Below are 20379 nucleotides of genomic sequence, written 5' to 3'. Positions count from 1 at the left end.
AGCTCAGTTATGACATCACAGCTGCTTCTCCTATAAAAAGAACCATGTCCTGTGGCAAACTATAATTTCCCAAATAAAGGGAATAAAAGATGAAAGGAAAGAAGAAAAATACATGTCAGCAATAGAATCCAACGATATCGACCAGATGCCAGGCATATTAAAATACCATATCTGACGAGAGATTTAAAAGAAAAAAGAAAAGCTTGTATCACAAGTGTTTACGTTGGAGATGCTTAACTAGAAAGTGTTCCTGCTGAAAGTCACCAAAGAACGGAGAGAGTGGCACAGCGTTGTGATAAGAGCCACTTCTGTCTGAGGTCCTGAAAGCCCCCTTGATTAAGCGCGGCTTTGTCACGTGACTTGTGCTGTCCAATAGGAGATTAGCAAACATGACACACGTGAAAACTCAAAAGTCGCTTTGACACTGAGGTTTGAACCTCCTTGCTGTTTCTGGAGGCCTTGAGGTTGTAACCTTGAAAGTCAGCCTCCACAAACCTGGTGGGGACTTGAAGCTCACTGTTACTCCCATCACCCCAGACACTATGAGTGTCAACGCTGGACAAGCTGAGTGACGCACGAAGACCACCCACCTGCTGTCCCCCATTCTTGAGCAGCAGGCTGGGGAAACATGAATGAGGACAGAAGAAGCCAGCTGAGTCCTGCCCAAACTGCCAACTGACAGAATCACTTTTGGTGAAGTGATCGCTGCTCTGAGCCAAGGCTGCGGAAGCTATACGCTAAGCTCCTTACAAAGCCCTACTTTGGAAGCCCTACTGGAGTCTGTCTCTAAAGTGCAGTGCCGTGGTAATAACCGTCGGCATGTGTTAACTACAAACACCGAGCTGTTTTGTACAAGGCGACCTTGTTCACTCTACACAAAGCCCTCCTGTGAAAGACGGTATTGCCATCTCCGATTTACAGGCTAAGAACTGAGGCATGGGGTAGCTGAACACACCAGCAGTCGGCCCGACGTTATGAGTGAGCTGGGACTCACAAACTTGACCTGCTCAGCAGGCTGATCTCTGCCTTACCTCTGCTTTTAGCAGACACTACCCCAAGGAGGCCTCTCCTGTCCATTGGCCAGGGAAGCTGTCTGGCCCTGAAAGTCTACTCTCTCTCTCCCTTGACTCTTAGATAGCCAAGAAAAGCAATACGAGGAAACTCAGAGACATTGCAGCAGGATAGAAGCAAGAAAGCTTCAGCATGTGGCCAGGGACTATTTTCTACACAATGCCCAACCCACTGGCAATAAATATGTGGCCAACCAGCCAACAGCTCCTCCCTTCCCGATCATTGGAAGGTGAGGCTGGGGGGGGGGGGGTCATTCCTTTCTTCCTGTGGATACAGATGATGGTAAGTGGAGAACAGAGGAGCACAGCTGTAGCTCATTTAGTACATATGAACCCTTTATTAATCAAACTTCTAGACTCACACCCACTGTTTCCTGGATTTCCGATTATTTAAAATAACTCTTCAACTGAAGTGAAAATATGGGTAAAGGCAGGAGTTCAGTGAACACGCCCCACCCCACCCCCCCTTTGAAAGCACTTTGTTTCAAAATACCAGGTGAACAAGACCCTTGCTAACCAACCCAGAGACAGAGACGGGCAGCATCAGTGTGTCTGTCTCTGTAGATTACAAGTGTTTAAGGTCCTTATGGTTTAGGGCATAAACTGGTTTTAACTTCTTTCTGCCTAATTGAGCCTAGCAGAGCCAATCTCCTCTTAAGAAACACTAGCGCTACAGGGAATTGTTCCTGGCCCATTTATGGCGAGAAGCAGGAGACGAGCATATGAGAAGTGTTTGATAATTGAGCGCGTGAAATACACCTAGGCAAGTCGGAAGAGACACGGGCAAAAAACTCTTCAGCTCCAATGGCACTGAACGGGAAATCTCCAAACATCTGCGTATTGAGCACCTGCTGTCCATATCCAACCTTGGAGTCCATGACAGCCTGCGGTGCCTCCCTTAGGGCTGCCAGCCTTGGAGGAACTGGCTTCTGAGGGCAGGTGAGTCCCTCTGAGCCAACATTCCCTGATGAGCTGTTGAGCAGAGTCATTGATAGAGCAGGAATTGAAATAGTCGCTCCTGGATTATGAATTTCTTCAACCTATATAATCCCCCCCAGATGCCAAGTCTTGGAAGCAACAGCAGGCATGCCAATTTAAGTTGTAGGGTTAAACACACACACACACACACACACACACAGGGCTCAGTGAGTACAGATACTTCCTAAATGGGCCTGACAACCAGTTTGATCCCTGGAACCTATATACAGATGGAAGGTGGAAACCACCTCCATTGAGTTATTCTCTGACCTCCACAGGCACACTGTGGCCCATGGGTCCCCTGAGCATATACACACAGGCACACACGCAAACCGACACAATAATAATAAACAACTTCTCAAGAACCCAGGAACAGTAGACAACACAGTGACTTAAATACAAAAAAGCTCTCCACAATCCCACATTGGATGGTGCTTGCTTCCCACTCACGGTGCTGTAATTATTCTGCCAAAAATTAAGGTGCTCTACAGAGATTGTTGCAACACCTGATTTAACTGTAAAGCGACTTAAGTTGACAGACTCCAAGACGGGGGATGAGGGGGGAGTTTCCCTGAGGAGTCTCATGCTGGGACAAGGAGAAGGCTGGGATTCCAGGTGACTTGGAGGGGTAACACAGTTCTAACAACTTGTCAGGCCACCGTCTCCATGAGCCTGGAAGCCCAGACAATGACAACAGGACACCGGTGCCAAGACCACACCCTGACCAGGAATCTTAGGTGTTTGTATCCCTGGGCCTCTTAGCTAAACTTTAAAATCTCACTTTGGGACATCATCATTAAAAGCCCCATTGAAAACTCTCCCTTCCCTGTGTTGTACTATTAGTGTGGCAATGTTTTCGTTGGCTTCTCAAGGGTGGGCTGCTGAACTTGGCTTTTGGGAAACGGACTGCCAGTCCCAAGTTGGCTCACAGTGCTATTTGGGGATGAGCAGAAAGTGAAAGATGTGGAGCCTAGCTTGCTCCCCCCCCCCTTCCTATAGGCAGACACATAGAAGCCTGTTAGAAGAAAGCTAGCACCCCTCAAAATCCTCAAGAAGAGGTGGTAAAGCAGGAGACTGGGAGAACCGGGGAGACGCTCGCAGCCATTACTGAACCTTCTAATACCCTCTGGCCAGACCAGTAAGGTTCTAAATAAGCTGTGTCTCTCTCATCCTGTTCCCCTCCCCCTTTTCATTCTATTCAAGAACTAACACCCACCAACCAAGGGGTTCAGTTTACACAGTTCCTCCGAGCGCTACCCCGCCTCGGTCTCTCCAGGGAAAGAACATCTGCAATCATTTCAGTTCGGCTCTAGGGTGGGCTGGTTTAGACACTAACAGATGAAACAAGCACGATGCTTGGTGTGGGCTATACCACCAGCCACTGGGGCACAATATTAGAACTCAGCCTTCCAAATCTTAAAGCGGTTGTTAAATAATTGAACAATTACTTTGGAATGGGGCGGGCAGGAACTCATCCCAGAAATGAAATGTTTAGTGATGTGGAGGTAATAGAGAAGAGCAGTTAGGGGCTGTGTTCGGAATTCCAATGACTAAGGTCTGTAAGAGGGGTCAGCAAGCATTTGCTGTGTGGGGTCAGATGGTAAGTGCTATAGAACAGCCTTATGAGCCATTCAGTCTCCCTCACAACTCAACCCCATACCTTGGTCACATAAGGACAGCCATGGTCAGTATGCAAATAATGTATATCCATAAAGCCTGATTTCTGGACACTGGGTCCTGAATTTCATATATTCTTTTTTTTTGCATGTCTATGGTACTGTTCTTTATCTACTTACATAAATGAATAGCGTTCTACGTGGGGGCCATAGAGAAATGGGTGATGGGTCAGACACAGCCCACTGCCATGTTTTCCTTATTTCCCAAACCTTGGGTTATAATCGGAGCTCTGGCCTTTCTGAGCAGTAAACACTTGGCCAGGTTTGGTTTCCCCTCCTGTGTTAAGTTCATGGTCAAGTTCACTTCCCTCCCCTGTGGAATAAAAACAGCAGCATCCTCCTTATCTGAGTTTGCTGTGGATGCGGCCAGAACAGAATGGTCAGCACAAGTGGCTAGACACCCACTCAGCATTCAGGAAACTCAAGTGGTGCCTGCTAGCTCCTGCTGCTCTTCAAGACTCCCAGTCACTTCTTCCAAACCTACTCGAGTTGCCAGCAAATAGGATCAAAGGCCACCGCGTCTTCATCAACAAAGAAACGCTTGAGACTTCTCCCACTAACTTGGGTAGTTTGCTGGCCCAGCAAGTCCTCAAACCCTGGAGAGCTCTGAGACGCAGCATTTCTGCAATGCGCTCTGGAGGAGCCGGTGCTGCCGGCCTGGCCCCAGGAGTCGCATGACTCTAGATGCTAACAAAGATGAGCTTGCTCTGTGAACACCGGGGCGTGGTCTGCACTCCGCAAATTCAGTGCCCGTGGTGTTCCGACATCGCATGCTGTGGTAGAAAAGCCCCTGTGGGGCTTCTGCCAACATAGAATCCCACACTCCACTAGGTTCCAGTCATGTGACCTTAGGAGAGCGCCTTGACCTTTCTGTGTCTTGTCTTTACTCCTCTGTGATAGGAAATGGTACTCGCTCCTCTTGGCTTGTGATGACAACTGAAGGGATGGATGCACACACAAGCTTTCCCATGGTGAATGACTTTAGCAAATGTTCCATAAATGCTGGATGGTCAGGAGGTCACAAAAATGCAGACTTTTTGGTGGAGAATGATCAAAAGGGGGTGGCTATGTGAGGCTTGTTCCCCTGCACAACGGGAGACTCGTGCAGAGCTGTCCACCCCTCCTCTCCATTCCAGCCATTTTGCAGTTAGGTAAACTCAATTTCTGTCTAGTCGGTAATAAAATTAAATAAGAGAAGGTTCGCCTTAACAGGGCAAAGACCCCCATGTCAGCAGAGAAGCGGCAACTTCCAGTTCAGCTCATGATATATGTGTCTGAGACTATTCCCACCACCGAGGCTTCTGTGCACATGTGAAAGAATGTGTGTGAATTCCTAAAGCAAGACACATCTGAACTCCTCCAACCCACCATTGACACCTGCACCGTTACTGACGACTCAGTGTTGGCCGATGTAGCCATCCTAACACCTAAATAACACACTTCCAGTAGGGCATCACTACTGCTACATTTCATTATTCCTATCTGTATAATGGGTCCTCTGGGCAAGCTAACTCAGTGAGAACATTCTAGAAGTTCAACTTTATTTTCTTTATTCAAATTAGTAGCGCTCCTCAGGTAAGTCCATCATTGTGCTCCCACTACCTGGCATGCAGTTCACTAAAGTCTCTGCTGAGGGCAAGTGTCCCTGACACATTGTACACATTAAGGTTGTGATTAGAGCAAAACTGAGGCTCCATCTTTAAAGTATTTTGTTGTTGTCTGGCTACTGGAAATGCCAGCCAGAGGGACCCGGGGAAGGACCCAGGGAGAACTTGATTGGCAGGTGCCACTGCTGGCTCCAAAGCTGGATGGGCAACTTACAACTGAGATAACTTGCTAAAAGACCTGGGTCAGGGGTGGTCTGCAGGCTAATGGTCTCCAGGACCTACCAGAAAGCCAGATCCCATACTGTAGGCACTTCTGTTACCTAAGCCTTGTCCAACCTAAAATCTATAATTTTGAGCTGGCACGTCTGATGCACTTGGATGTCCATCAGTTTCTGAAGAAATTCTGGTGGCTTCTAACTCCAGCATCTAACACAGACTCAGCTTTTCTGCCTCCAGTCAGGTCTCCTCTAGTGAGATACTAGAGACGAGCAACGGCCCCTCAGCCTGCTTCTCAACCAAGGAGAGGAGCCATGAACTGATGCCCTACCCTCTGTCACCTGGAAGGCCGTGTGTTTTCTGCTGTTTCAGTGATCCCTCTATGAATGGCAGGAACCACTGGGATTCCCACCAGCTCCCCCTGCCCCACATCATCCCACCCCACGCCAGGCCAGAAACTCTTCCCCTTCTCCCGCTCCAGCTCCTTTAGGCCAGCTGCTAAGGACTCCCCTCCAGACTGCTGCAGTCCAGCTTCTGTCTCGGGATCTGATTTGCGGTACCCAAACTGAAATCCCTGCCCACTCCAAAGCACGGCCAAGTAAGTCTCACGGCATCCAACCACAGTACCTAGAGGTCTCTTGACACCAGGATGACGCTGGCTTCATTCATCCTGGAATCCAGTGGCCATGGTGAACCCTCAGACACAAGCTGCTTCCAGTGCCCCTTCACGAAAGGGTGGAAGCAATCCTTGCAGGTTTTTCCAATGCTTCAGGACATCACTTTCTGGTTTGGAAGGTTCGTGAAATAAAGCGAGACTCACTGGCAACAGGGGGAGAGACAGCTTAAGAAGTCTCCTCGTTCGTGGAGTTCACCCACCTTGCACCAGAAACCATTCTTTGCCTCCCCTGCCACTGGATTCCACGATGTCTTGGCCTGTTCACTTCCGGGTGCCTGTACGACCACACTGCTGCGGCCTGGGGCCTCTCCGGGGTCTCTCCTCCTTCCCTGTCTACTTGCTTCCTTTTAATTCTTGGGCTTTGCATTTCAATCAAGGAACCAAACCAACGAATGAGATCAAAGAGATCAAAACAAGTAAAGCTGACCGTGCACCTCTCTTTCTTCACTCTTCCTATCCAGACCCTGAAGCTGGTTACGAACCATCCATCTGCCTGTCAAGGGTACTAGGCAGGCTTTGCTTTAAGTTACTTTAGTATATGTATTTTTAATTTTATGTGAATTTGGTTTTATGTTTTGCCTGTGGTGTGTGTGTGTGTGTGTGTGTGTGTGTGTGTGTGTGTACCATGTACAGGTAGTACCCATGGAAGCCAGAAGAGGGTATCAGATCCTCTTGAACTGGAGTTACAGATGGTTGTTGGCTGCCATGTGGGTGCTGGGAATCGAACCTGGGTCCTCTGAGAGAGTAGCCAATACTCTTAACCACTGAGCCATCTCCCCAGATTGGGTTCTGAAAGGCTCATTTGGTATTCTTAAGGTTTGCTGATGAGTAATACTCAACATACCAAATGCATTTCTAGCTATCCTTGAAAAACAAAGTGACATATAAGCCTGGACTCGAATTCCTGAATTCTGATAGCTGCTTCCTGGAGACTGGAACCACAGTGCCCCGTGCTACAGTCCCCGGCACTTCCTTTTGCTTCTGAGTCTGAGAGTAGTGACAATGGACAATTCTGATCCTTATACGCAAAGCTCACATCCCCGCTTCTCATTTCTTGCCTGTCTCTGAGAACAAAGGGATTTAAGCTCTGAGGGGAAAGAAAACCCTGGCTGCTCTAAGTGATGCTTATGCTTGCAGGTGCCTCCAGCAAAAGGTTAAGCTTCCTATACTTATACCACCTTGCCTTATGTTCATTATCTATTTAGAATGCATGGTGATGATGATGATGATGATGATGTAATGACAGCCATCACCAAACACATGCTAGCATGATCCCACAGATGTCTTCAAAGAAAACAGTTATTAATCCTGTGGATTGGAGATGTTCAGGGGCTGAGTGGAGTAACAGCAATGGCATATGCAAGCGTGTTTCAATTGCATGCGCTCCCTTCAGTAGGAAAAATTTACAGGAGAGAAGCCTGGTAGACAACAGCAAGCAAGTCTTCCCATCCATGCCCAAGTTTCCAATACATCTCCATCTTCCCAGCAAATTGTAACTTAAGGCTCGAGAACCATCGTCAGCTAGACCCACAACAAGGAATGGACTTTGAGGGCACCCATGGGAGCCACCCTGCCTCTGCACACAAAGGCATCGCAGACAGAGCCGTAAACCAAAAGCAAATCCCAAGCCCCTGTAAAGTTAATAATGAAGTGTCGAGACAGTAGGAAGAATAGATCCCTGTCCTGCTGGCCCAAGATTAGAACCCAACGTCTGTAAGATGAACGACTTCTCAGAGAGCCACCATTCCTCCAGCATGCATCAGTCACTGGACAGATATTAGCAGGGATAACGCTGGGACTGTGATAATCAACAGGCAGGCACAGAAAGCGCCTTCGGAAGACAAACAAATGCCTTTGTGGAGTCTACAGTCTGGCAGAAATGTGTCAAATGCACAATGGTGGGCATGGGGAGGGGTACTTCTGCTGATAAAGTGCTTGCTATATAAACATCTAAGCCCCAAAACTTACATGAAAGAGCCAAGTGTTGTGGCTTACGAATATGAATAGAATCCTGGTACTGGGAAGGGAGAAACAGGATCCTTGGAGCTCTCTTCTCAGCCATCCTGGCCTACTCAGTAAGTCTAGGCCAATGAAAGGCCCTTTTTTAAAACACACAGTAGATAGTGCCTGAGGGACAATAATTAAAACTGACCCCTGACCTCCACAGATACCTGCACACACACACACACACACTCACACACACACACACACACACACACACACACACACACACACGTGCACTGGTACACATGAACATACATGCAAGCATAAATACAAAGCACAGTTATAATAATTTCATCAACTGCAGGTATGATGTGAGCAGGACATCAAGGCATCTTGATCAAACTTCATCAGAAAACATCTAACCTAGGAAGAGGGGGGTTTTCTGAAGAGGAAACGGCCATTTACAGTAATAATTCAAGGATAAGGGGTCAGCTGGGTGTTTACATCTTGAATGAGAAATGTCTTCTATAAGATCAGATGCTGGTACAATGCTACCAGCCAACCTCTTGCTCCTGCTACTATACCCTCCTTGCCTGCTGCCATGTCCCAGTTCCCCTGACACACTCCCTATCCCCCCACTCCCTACCCCACCCCACCCCCCCAAACTGGACTGGGTCCTCCTGAACTGTGAGCCAGAAAAAGAAAACAACAACAAAAGAAACCCTTTCTCCCTTAAGTTGCTTTGGTTGTAGACTTTTATAAGAGCAACATTGTCCCATCTTATAAGAGCAACATTGTGGCATTTTATAAGAGCAACAGGCAAATGACTAAAAATGTCTGTGGGCAAATGACTAAAAACGTCTGTGTGTAAAGAGTCCTTAGCAGGAAGAGAAGCCAGGGAGACGAATAGGAAGTGCCTTTCTTAAGGAACTCTTCAGTCTAGCTGGAGGGAAAACATCTTCCATTTTATCTGCTGCTTAGAAGTTGTGGAGCCTCTCTATGCCATGACACAGAAAAAAAAAAAAAAAATCACCTAAAAGTTATTCTGGGACTCAAAAAAAAAGCGCAACCACAAATCTTCGAAATTGTAAAGAATTTCTCCTGTAAGTGCTGAGAACTTTTCTAATCGGTTAATGAAACACATAAAGCTAAGAGAATGGCCAATCCTTGGAGCACTTCCTGCTTTGCCAGCGTATCACGGCTTGTCGTCTGTGGATACATGACTGCTAAGAGGAACTTTATAGCAGCCAATCATAAAAGACTAAATAAGGGATTTCTCAAAAAAAAAAGTGAGACTTTGAAAATCTATAAGAACTGCTTGCTGACAGACAGCAGTATTATTAATAAAATTATCAATGTTAATGATGTCATTGTTAATGATAACTGAATGCTCTTCTCAACTTGGATGTAGACAATTATTATTATTGCTTCAGATTTACAGATGGGGAAGAGAAGAGTTGAAACTTTTATATTAGTTTTCTGTTGGCTATGACCATGACCAACTTAAAGAAGGAAGAGTTTATTTGGGCTTATAGCTCTAGAAGGATAAGAGTCTATAATGACTGGCAGGCATGTCAGGCAAGAAACAGGCTTGGAGACAGGCTCAGGGAACAGGAAGATCGCATCTTCACCTGCAAACACAGAGTGGAGAAAGAAAACCGGAAGTGGGATGAAGCTGCGGGCTCTCAAAGCCCGCCTCCTGTGACATACTTCCTCCGGCAAGGCTGTGCCTCTTAAACCTCTCGCTCCTAACAGTGCTGCCAACTGAAAGCCAAGTGTTCACATGCCTGAGCCTCTGGGGGGACATTTCTCACTCAAACCAACACAGTTCCTATTGACGACCAGATATCAAACTACATACCAAAAATAATCTGACATATTGACCTCTGGTGTTTATAAAACATTAGATACTCTATAAACAAAGTAGCCCATATTTTTACCACAAAGCAGTCTGTCTGTGGTTTGCTCAAATGTCAAAATCCAAAGGTAAACTGTGTTTGAAGGAGTGAGCAGTGACATATGGCAGTCATTCCTCGAGGGGACACTCACTAAGAGGCCTGGAATTGAGAGGCCACAGGAGGACAGGGGTGAGGGTCTGGGTTTGTGTAAACTGGAAAGTCGTGACTGAGACCCCCTTCATATAAGAGTCACAAAAAAAGCAAAAAGATAGAAATAAATTCCCCACCTTAGCCAGGAAACCCACTGGGAAATCCATATCTCTTGAGCTCTCCTTGGAAAAAAATATAGTTCCTCTGGGAATGGAGATCTACCAACCTCCTGTCACATGTCTAGGATCCCAACGTGTGTTAAATGGTCCAAAGAGCCCCAAGTTAGGAGCTTGGCATAAAGATAACACTCTAAGCAAGCAACATGGCCTAGGGAACCCAACGGAAACAGATTTAGGTGCATAGATCCCCAAACAAATGACCCGAGATCCACTGTGGATCCTACGGTAGGAGGAGAAAACTCCCTACTGTCCTGTGACTGCCATACAACGTTATAGAATGCTTGTCTGCAGTCCGATATACATGATCCATACACGCACATGCACACAGACAGACTGACTGACTGATGAAAAAGAGCATTAGCCAAAACATAAACAGGGCCAGATTTTTTTTTAAAAAACAAGGGATTTTCCCAAAATACAAAGAAACCCCAAAATTCAAAAATATAAATATATCATTTTAAAGAACGCTGCTGATAGAGCTATATTAATACTAGATGAATTTTTAGCATTCTTGTGAGAGTTTCCATATAATATTGAAGAAATAATTCCCCCAGAGAAGAATGAAAATTCTACCCTTTTGCTCACCTCATGATCATACCAAAAATGTATTGGAAGCTAAAAATAAATAAATAAATAACACAATAGTAAGCCGTCAAACTGGGCAAGACAGCGTGCACCTTTAATCCCAGCACTGGAGAGGCAGAAGTGGATGGCAGAGGCAGGTGGATCTCTGTGGGTTTAGAGCATATAAAACGCTTGTATCTTTTTCTAACCCCAGGGATCAGTTAATTCTACAAGATCGCTTATGCTCAAAGCCAGTATTGGATTCTAAAGAGTATATCTACTGCAGTCCTCAGTGAAAAGGAAAAGATCCGAAGGAACGTTTAACCCAGATATGCATGGAATCTGAAGCCCTTCAGAGTCCACTTTCATCCTCCTGAGAGGAGAAGTGGGGATCCTTCTGACTTCTTCTCCATGGAGGAGTAATTCTTAAAGAAGACAAGCTCTGCAACTAAATAGAAGCACCGTGCGTAGCAAGACCCGTGGGGAGCAACCCAAGTGTTACTTAAAACATACTTCATGGGCTCAGATGCTTGTATTAGAAAATGAAGGGGCTGTGGGTAGTTCAGTGACAGGATTCTTTTCTCAGATACGCACGGTTCAGTCCTCAACACCGAGAAAGAAAGGAGGTGAAACGAAAAGAGAGGAGAGAGAAGAAGAGAGAGAAGAAGAAGGGAGGGGAGGGGGGAGGGGAAGGGGGAGGGGAGGGGGAGGGGGAGGGGGGAGGGGGAGGGGGGAGGGGAAGGGGGAGGGGAGAGGAGGGGAGGGGGAGGGGAGGGGAGGGGGAGGGGAGGGGAGGGGAGAAGAACAGGAAAACCCAAAGCGTGAGAAGGAAAGAAATAACAAAGATAAATGCCTGGAGCTGGAGAGATTGCTCAGTAGTTAGAAACACCTACTGCTCTTGCAGAGGACCAAGGGTTGGTTCCCAGCTGCCACGTCAGGGGGCTAACAGCTGCCTGTAACTCCAGTTCTGGGGGATCAGAGCCTTCTGGTCCCCACAGGTTCCTGAACTCATGTGGTGCACATAAATACACACAGGTACACACGTATACACATTTTCTTAGTTATGGCACCAAATACAATATAGGACAAACTCTCTAAAAAATACAAAATAAATGATTTTTTAAAAACTGAGTTTTGATACAACATAAGGTTTGATTCTCTTTATATTTTACAAAGTGGCACCAGTACCAAAATAGCACCAGTGACAAGAGAGTGAGGCCAACCCACACTTATGGGTTCTGCGAGCTCGAGTCCCAGGCCTTCGCTCCCAGCTGCCTGGCCTTGGGATGGCGCACTATAATGACATTTTAAAATCACATTTCACACTCGGGTGAGTCCCTAGTGCCTGTGCTCTAACTGGCTACCTTTGCAAGACCCACCAGGTTAGGTAAGTCCCCTTAATGAGGAGTGACAATGCTATCTCTGCTTTATAGAAAGAGAAACCAATGTTTGAAAAAAAAAAAAAAAGTCTGTGATTCTCCCCCAACTATTGAACCATCAACTATTGATGACGAGTGCTTCCTCACTCCAAAACCTGCCTTCCTGCCATCCTGCTCATCTCTGAGAGAGGAGGAAAATGCAATGCCTACTACAGGCGGGGATGTCTGCGTTGCTCTGTGGTACACTGTCCAGCCATCATTAGGGAAAACATGTCTAAGGTCAAACACAGAGTAGAAGAGGGGGGGTAAGGCTCCTCTTGCACATGAGTGGAAGTTCCTACCCCCACTAATGGTCACCCAATAGTTAATGTGGCAGGCTGTGGAATAGATACGTCCTGTGGACTGAGTGAAATGCTGAGGTCTTTCAATGCCTCCAACCATGAATTTTCATGCGTTCCATTGTTGTCTTTAACGTAGACTGAGAACCTCAGGTGCAGAGAACTCAGAATCAAATAGCTGCAAGCCAGCCGAAGCAGAAAGCCAATTCAGGCCACCTGGTGCCAGCCTGGCCTCCTTCTTGAATTCCCAGGCCCCAGCTACAGCAGTGACTGATTAAATGGCGGGATTTGCTTCCCAGAGTTCTCAAAGCTAGCATGGGGAGATGATAGCTCAGTGGGTAAGATCTCTTCCCACCCAAGTGTGAGGACCTAGGTTTGACTCCTCGGTACCCATGTAAAACCCAGGCAAGGCTATGCATGCCTGCAACCCGGCACTGGGAGGGTTAAAGTGAGCTGATACTGGGGGCTTATAGGCCAGCTGGTCTAGTCAGAGAGGCTCGATTAAGATTTACTGAGAAAACCTGCTTGTGGAGACTATGATGGGTGCCTATAAGATGCCCAGCATCCGCCTCTAGCCTTCCCATGACTGTGCCCTCGTGTGCCCATACCTCATCTCAGTGCCTACCCACCCCCACATCCTCAAACACGTCTCTCCATTTCGCTCCCACAGATCCTCCCGTGGACAGATCATGAGTGCACTATACGAAAGCTGTTTTCAAGATTGAAATCACAGCACTTCACAGCACATGAAGATAGGGAGAAAAGCAGTTAAAATAATTTGACAAATAGAACCGTAGGAAAAGTGAGGGGAAGAAAAAAAAAAAAAGTTCACGTTACCCGACTGCGGTAAGTCTAGCCTTGAACTTAATTTCCTGGGATTCTTGAAATATCGGTGATCGCAGAGTAAAAGAACAATTCGTTAGGCTGTTTGTTCTCCGTGTGTGAGTCGCTGTTGCCATCTACAGTTTAAGACGGGGCTTGCAACACTACAAGTCACCAATTCTAAGGCTCCTGGAGACCGCCATGCTTGCCCGGGGAGCCCAGGCCCAGAGACTGTTACCTGAAGAAGCAGCTCTTTTTCCACCACCTCTTCCGTCTTGCTGATGAGTCGCTTCTGCAGGGTGTGGATTTTCTGGATCAGCTCGAAGGTGCTAGGGTCGCTGGCCTGTCCCAGGAGAACAGCGGGAAGATAGCATCAGTTTCAAAGCACCATGGTCCGTGTGCAAATAATGATTCTTTGATTCAAATGCCTTTCCCGCATGAAGACCTAGTACATAGAGAATTAAATCCAAAGAGAAGAGGCATAGCAAACGACACAGCCACAAAGCTCCCCAGGGCAGACCACTGTCTCCCACAGTCGTCACCGCAGCTCTGATTCACTGATGGAAAGTGAGCGTGTTTGTTCCATCAGAAAGAACGGTCCTAGTCATCATGCAACCATGCGTGATGCTTGGTGCTTTCCGTGTGATATCACATTTTACATCACATGACAGCAGTGAGACCACGTCAGCCTTCCCCTTTTACAGACAGGAGAACCCGGGAGCCGAGAAGCCAATTGCAATGGCTGGGGAGAGTCTAAGCTGGATTGGAGATGTGCCCTGCTGCCAAGGCTGTGGTTTTCATTATGGTTCTCTGGGCTTTCCCTCCCATCTCCAGTTTCCATAGGAATAGCTTCCTGAATCCACTCAGCCTTGGAATGCCCCTCTAGTCATTGTCAACCGGAAGGTTCAACACAGCATACCACGGGGAAGGGTTCCACGGTGGGGCATCTGCGAACAGGAGGTAGGAGAGCAGGGCTATGGTGGTTAGCAATGAAATGGAACCACCAACCTGAATAGCTCTAATGTTCCTTCAGTAGCTGTGTGCACTCTACTCAGAGAAGAGCTACGGGTGTAAGTGGATCGTTTGTCCTCCGGACTTGGAGCCAAAGCTTTGCTTTCAGCCACATTGACACTTTGAGTTAATCTAGCAACTGGATACTTTCAACTACCTCCTTCATTTAAAAAAAAAAATAGAAATCGACAAGGAGTTGGAAATTTCCAAGATCTACGTGCTAGCATATGGGATAAAGTCATGTGATGGAAAGCAGGTGCAAGACTTTCACTCCACCTCCCAGGTAGATGCACGTTAGCACCAGGTTAGGAAGCTGTACCACTCTGGGCACAGAAGAGGAACAAAGAGGCTATTTCCATGGCTCCAACTCTGCTTACACAGCACCAGCTGATGCCCGTATAGCTGGGCAGGATTTGGCACGAATTCACTTGGCAGCCCTGGGTGTTGTTAAAATTCAGGCCTTGTGTTTACACAACTTTAAATGCATTATCTTTAATAGTTTCTTCATTAAAAGTAAATAAAAATGAAATCCTATTTGGGTGGTTTTCCACTTTTACCCTGAACTTTCTTGTGCTATAGACTTATATATCTCAGCGTTGTAATTGGTCAGTTACCCAGTCTCTTTCTGATACCCATGATGCTATGTACAACTAAAGGAGAGGTCCATCCTTGTCTTGACCAAGCAGACTTTGTCTGTCACTGTTGTCTGCAGAGCTGGTAGTGATGACTAGCAGGAAGCCACAGAATAAAACCGGATGGGACTTTGGCTGTGTCCCCAGATCCTAAGAGAAAGGGTTTGGCTAACAAAAAATTAGGCCTTTAAAAAAGAATGGGTCTCAAAACCATATTTCCTGTATGAAATGGAAGAATGCAAACCCAGTTGAAAGACGGCTAAGATGTTGGTGGGAGACATTGCTAACGGCCATTAATAGTCAACGCAACCCCAAAACTACCTGAAAAGCAAAATGTATATCCATTAATGAAAGCAATGTATGGCTTCCACAGGGTCTTTTGGAGGGGGGGGCAGGCAGGTGGGAATTTTGTCTAAGATTTTAAAAACCAAACTCAAATTAACCACCTGATTCTAAAACTGGCCAATTTACATTTGACCCAGTCTTAACCCTGTAGGTGACAATTTTCATATCATCAAATTAAAGGGACTTCTCGGCGTGCTTTAGGTTAGGAGCCTTGAGTGGGTGGAGAGGAGGGCTGGGGAACAGGAGGGGTGTGCTAACAGGTGTTACCTCAAGCTTTCTCCATCTGTGCACGTTCATGGGGTTCTCCAGCTCCTCCTCCAGGGCTCGGCACCTCGTCCTTTCCTTCAGGAATTCTCTTTGCATGTGGTACAGCTCCTGCCTGGAAAAGACAAGCCTGGTTTTGCAAAGAACTTCTCTTGAATGTGCTATCTTTGCTGCAGAGGGCTGGGGAGATGGCTCGGGGTATAAGGCACTTGCCCTGAAGCCATGAAGGCGAGAGGTTCAAACTCCCAGAACCCACGTAAAAGTCAACCAGGTATGGCGACCCCCACCTGCAATGCCACCGCTGGAGAGACTGAGGCAGGAGAACCCACCCCACCCCCCAGATCAGCCGGCTAGTCAGTCAAGCTAGATCTGCGGGCTCTAGATTCAAGCAAGCAATGGACTCCATAAATAAAGTGGACACTCATAGAGAAAACCACTGGAGAGCAACCTCTGATCCCCACAGCACATATGCACACTCACGCGCGTGCCCCACACATGCGTGCGTATGACATGCATACCCGTGCAAAGGTTAATGAATTGATTACTGTAGACACAATGTATCTGGCATAAAGAGCTAGAACCAGGAAACTTGTTAGCACTGAGAGAGGCCAGCTCCCCAAACCGAGGCCGGTCACAAAGGATGCTAGTTTGTTTGGAGTTCAAGATCCGCCTTAGCTCCAAACAACAGCAGCCATTAAGCTCTTGACTCTGAATGCTCAAAGGATTTAGAGGCATATGAAAGGAACCAGGTGGGGGAAGTGAATTCCAAGAGTCCCAAGACACATTGCAGTGTTTCAGTCTCCAGGAAACCAGTCAGTGAACACTCTACGTTGCAAGTGCCACGCCTGACAGCAAGTCACGGCACAGGCAGAGGCAATAAGCTAGCACCAGCTATGGCCTCCAGCTTCTCTCTTCACTGCGTAGTAGAGTCACATGGAGGGCTCCCAACATCCCTTTGCCTGGACCCATTCCCCGGAGGACTTCTGCTCTATTGGGGTCTGGTGCACAGCCTACATTCCACAGGTTTAAAAGGCCCTGCAGGCAATTCTAATGTGCAAAAGGATTTGAAGATGCCGAGTTTGGAGCTTTGAAGATATGAAACACCTTATGCCCCACAGCCGCCAGGCACAGGGTGCTGAAAGCACCCTGAAACCCCGACTTTGTGTCAAATGCGTCTCTAAAATCCTCAGGCACCCCTAGTTAATAGGTAGACTGTCACGGCCATGCTCAGCACCCTGAGTCACCCCATTCACAAAACCGTTGTTGGGAGAAGAAGAGACAAACGTTTGCTTTGACTCACATAATAAAGACATTGCTATCTGTCCTCATCTGCTGTGGGTGTACAGATTTCTAACATGAAGCCATCTCTTCTACTTAATTGCTTCATTTAAACCAATAATACAACTTCCCCTCATTAACAAGACAAACCATTAGAATTAACTGCATGATGTTCGCTCAACGGGGAGTGCAGAGCAAGCTGCTTGGAATTAAAAGCATATTTTTAACACTTTGTTTTTCTCGAGCATCCCTGGAAAAGAAAGGCAGAAGTGCACGCTACCACATTTGAGAACTGACTGTTCCAGGAGACTCTGTAAGTCCCTTTACCTTTTTTTCTACCTTTAATGGTAATTACAAGCCCAGACCTCAGAGACATTTAGCTCTTTGCCCAAGGTCACACAGCTAGTAGACAGCAAGGCCACTTGCCTCCGTCCTTCTTGAGACTTTCCTCTCCTTGGAAAGGGAAATAAAATCCATTATCAACAAACTAGTAATATTGACTAGGAATGGATCGAATTTAGTCCTTTTTGTGTGCCATAAAAATAACTCAGGGCTGACAAAGAGTATGGGCCTTGAGATTATTCAGGGGTCGCTTAGAATGAGCCCATCTTTCTCTGAAACATCGGTGGTGTTCTCTCTGAGTAACAAAGTTAATGGGCGGCACTCCTAATCCCTTCAGTGTTTTTCCTGCATTTCCTAGAATGAAGATGTTTTATTTCCTATAATAATGATGCTACAACTCAAAGAAGTCCAAAGCCAAAATGGTTTGGTCCATCTTTGATATTGGCAGACTCACAACACCAGCGTCCTGAACACCAGAAGTTTCTTTTCTTCTGATTAGGGGCAGATCCAAACAGCATCCTTCTCCCGAGAGAGCCAAGGAGAAGCTCCGCCTCTACAAGTCACCAAGGAAATGCCAGATCCCTCCTTCAGTCCCCTTCGGTGGCCCATAGGAGAAAACCGATCCCCGCGTGGTGCTCAAGTATTAAGATAAGGAGTACAGTGAGCTAAGTGAAAGCTGCAAAGGATGAGTCAGGAGTCAGGCAGGAAGTTGGCTGCCCCGTAGGGAAACAGATTTTCAGACAGTAATAGAAATAAGTTTTCTACCTCTTTCCAGTCTATACATTAGTCCAGGAAAAAAAAAAAAAAAACTGTGCACATTACCAAGACGGCACTTGAATATTGGTGCTCTGTCTCTTGCACAGTCCCTGATTAAAGGAACTCCTTGAGGGGGGAAAAAATACTTCTGGATTGTCTCTGGTTTGTTTGTGTTTAATGCTTTGATTTGAATTTTCCTTTTGAAGGAGCCAGAAGGGTGTTTTAATTACAATTTGGCTCTCCCCCACACCCCCTTGTCAGAGATTCCCCAACACCCCCTGGTAGAAGACTCCCCCACACCCCCCGTAGGAGGCCCATTTTAGTGACCCAGCATGAGCACAGGGGAGACTTGATGGAAAGGTTGTTCTTATTCAATGACCCTTTCATACTGTGAAGTCTATATTATTTTTTTTTTTTACAATTTGCTAAAAAAAATTTAAAAAGACCTCAAATATCCACAGCAGAGCATTTTGTGGGCTCCCCAGAGACCCCCATGACCACCTGTTACCTGAGCTCCTCCACATTGGCCACACTCCTGGCAAGGATCCCCTTCTCCCTTCGGAGCTTCTTGATCTCCAGTTTGAGGATGCGCATGTCCTCCACCCGCTGGTTGTACTGGGTCTCGCCTTTGTTCAGCACTGACTGTTGGATCTTAATCTTCTCATAGAGCAAGGCTAACTCATCGTTTCGCCGGACAAGTTGAGACCCCAGGATGTCTCTCTCACTGATGACCTAGAAAGGCATGGCCACTTGGGATGAAAGGAAGTCTCTTTTTTCACCAATGACAACAGCGTCCACTTTGTCCACAAGCATCTATTGAGTGTTCCCACATGCCCCACAGGCAGGACACTGGCAGCATCCCATAAGATACTCAACATGGCACTCCTCCAGTTGCTACAGCCATGGTCTGATAACCCAGTAATTCGTGGCCTGAAGCTGTGTCCTTCTGTTTGTTTTCCCTGCCCTACTTTTTTTTTTCATTTTTAAATTTTTATTTATTTTATGTGCATGGGTGTTTTCCTGCACGTATGCCACATATCATGTGTATGCAGTACCCACAGAGGCCAGAAGAGAGGAGAGCATCAAATCCCCTGGGATTAGAGTTAGATAGCTGTGAGCCAACATGTCGGTTCTGAGCATTGAACCCTGGTCCTCTGGAAAAATAACCAGTGCTCTTAACTACTGAGCTGTTGCTACAGCACACCAAACCCATTTTTTTATTAGTTATTTTGTTTATTTACACTTCAAATGTTGTCCCCCTTCCTGGTTTCCTCTCTGAACCCCCCCCCCATCCCACCCCACTCCTCCTTCCTCCACAAGGGTGCTCCCCCACCAACCTGCTCACTCCCACCTCACTTCTCTAGCATACTCCTATGCTGGGGCATCAAGCCTTCACAGGACCAAGGGGCTCCCCTCCCACTGATGCCAGATAAGGCCATCCTCTGCTACATATGCATCTGGAGCCATGGGTTCCTCCATGTGTACTCTTTGGTTGGTGGTTTAGTCCCTGGGAGCTCTGGGAAATGTTTAAATCTAAATGCTTTTCTCATAGGCCAGTTCTTGAAGCAGGAAGATAACCAATGAAAGACCAGCCTGGGCTACATAGGAAGACCATTTTAATCAATCAATCAATCAATCAATCAAATTCTACTGCCAAAATTATACAATTGAGTTTCTATCATTTAATTATTAACAGCAATTATATACGAACAACTATATTCTATTATTTCTTAAGGTCCCTGAAAACAAGGGCCTGTGATTTTATTGATCAATGAGTCCCCAGTGCTTAGACAAATAACTGATACCAAGAAGTGCGCCTGACTGAGTGGTGCTCCTGACTGAGTGCTCCTGACTGAGTGGTGCTCCTGACTGAGTGCTCCTGACTGAGTGCTCCTGACTGAGTGGAATGGGTGACTACTTTCCTGTCAGCCCAAGACTCTGCTGCTCATCTTCAAACATGGCTTGCAAAGGGCAAAGGATTCATGGTTGCTGGGGGGTGGGGGTGACAAGGAGCTCCTACCTGGTCCAACTCCTTCTTCTGCCTCACCCTCTCGCCGTCAGCCTCGGCAATGATGCGCAAGAGTTTCCTCTCTTCTACCTCCTGCTTTTCAATGAAGTGTTTGGTCTCCAGGGCTTGTTGTCTCAGCTTCTGTAGCTCGGCCTGACAGGGAACAGATGATTCGGACACGTTGCATTGATGAGTAGCCTAAGCGGGACCACTGGGCTGGATTTGGCTGCATGGCCTTGTTTCTAA

The 20379-nt window shown here is 46.8% G+C and overlaps 1 protein-coding gene across 1 annotated transcript in view; it reads right to left on the bottom strand.

Annotated features, from left to right (window-relative positions):
• The window catches only part of Cfap58 (cilia and flagella associated protein 58), a 97668-nt gene that overhangs the window by 33075 nt on the left and 44214 nt on the right, over positions 1 to 20379 (bottom strand). The window contains exons 12-15 of the mRNA NM_001163267.1: positions 20146 to 20286; positions 18634 to 18857; positions 15753 to 15864; positions 13736 to 13840 (exon numbers count right to left, since the gene is read on the bottom strand). Coding sequence (NP_001156739.1) covers positions 13736 to 13840; positions 15753 to 15864; positions 18634 to 18857; positions 20146 to 20286 — 582 coding nt within the window. The remainder of the gene's footprint in view (positions 1 to 13735; positions 13841 to 15752; positions 15865 to 18633; positions 18858 to 20145; positions 20287 to 20379) is intronic.

Source organism: Mus musculus, chromosome 19, assembly GCF_000001635.26.
Source record: "Mus musculus strain C57BL/6J chromosome 19, GRCm38.p6 C57BL/6J".
In the NCBI taxonomy this organism is placed as follows: domain Eukaryota; kingdom Metazoa; phylum Chordata; class Mammalia; order Rodentia; family Muridae; genus Mus; species Mus musculus.
The sequence above is the reverse complement of the archived record's forward strand: the minus strand, read 5'-3'. Positions and strand labels throughout refer to the sequence as shown.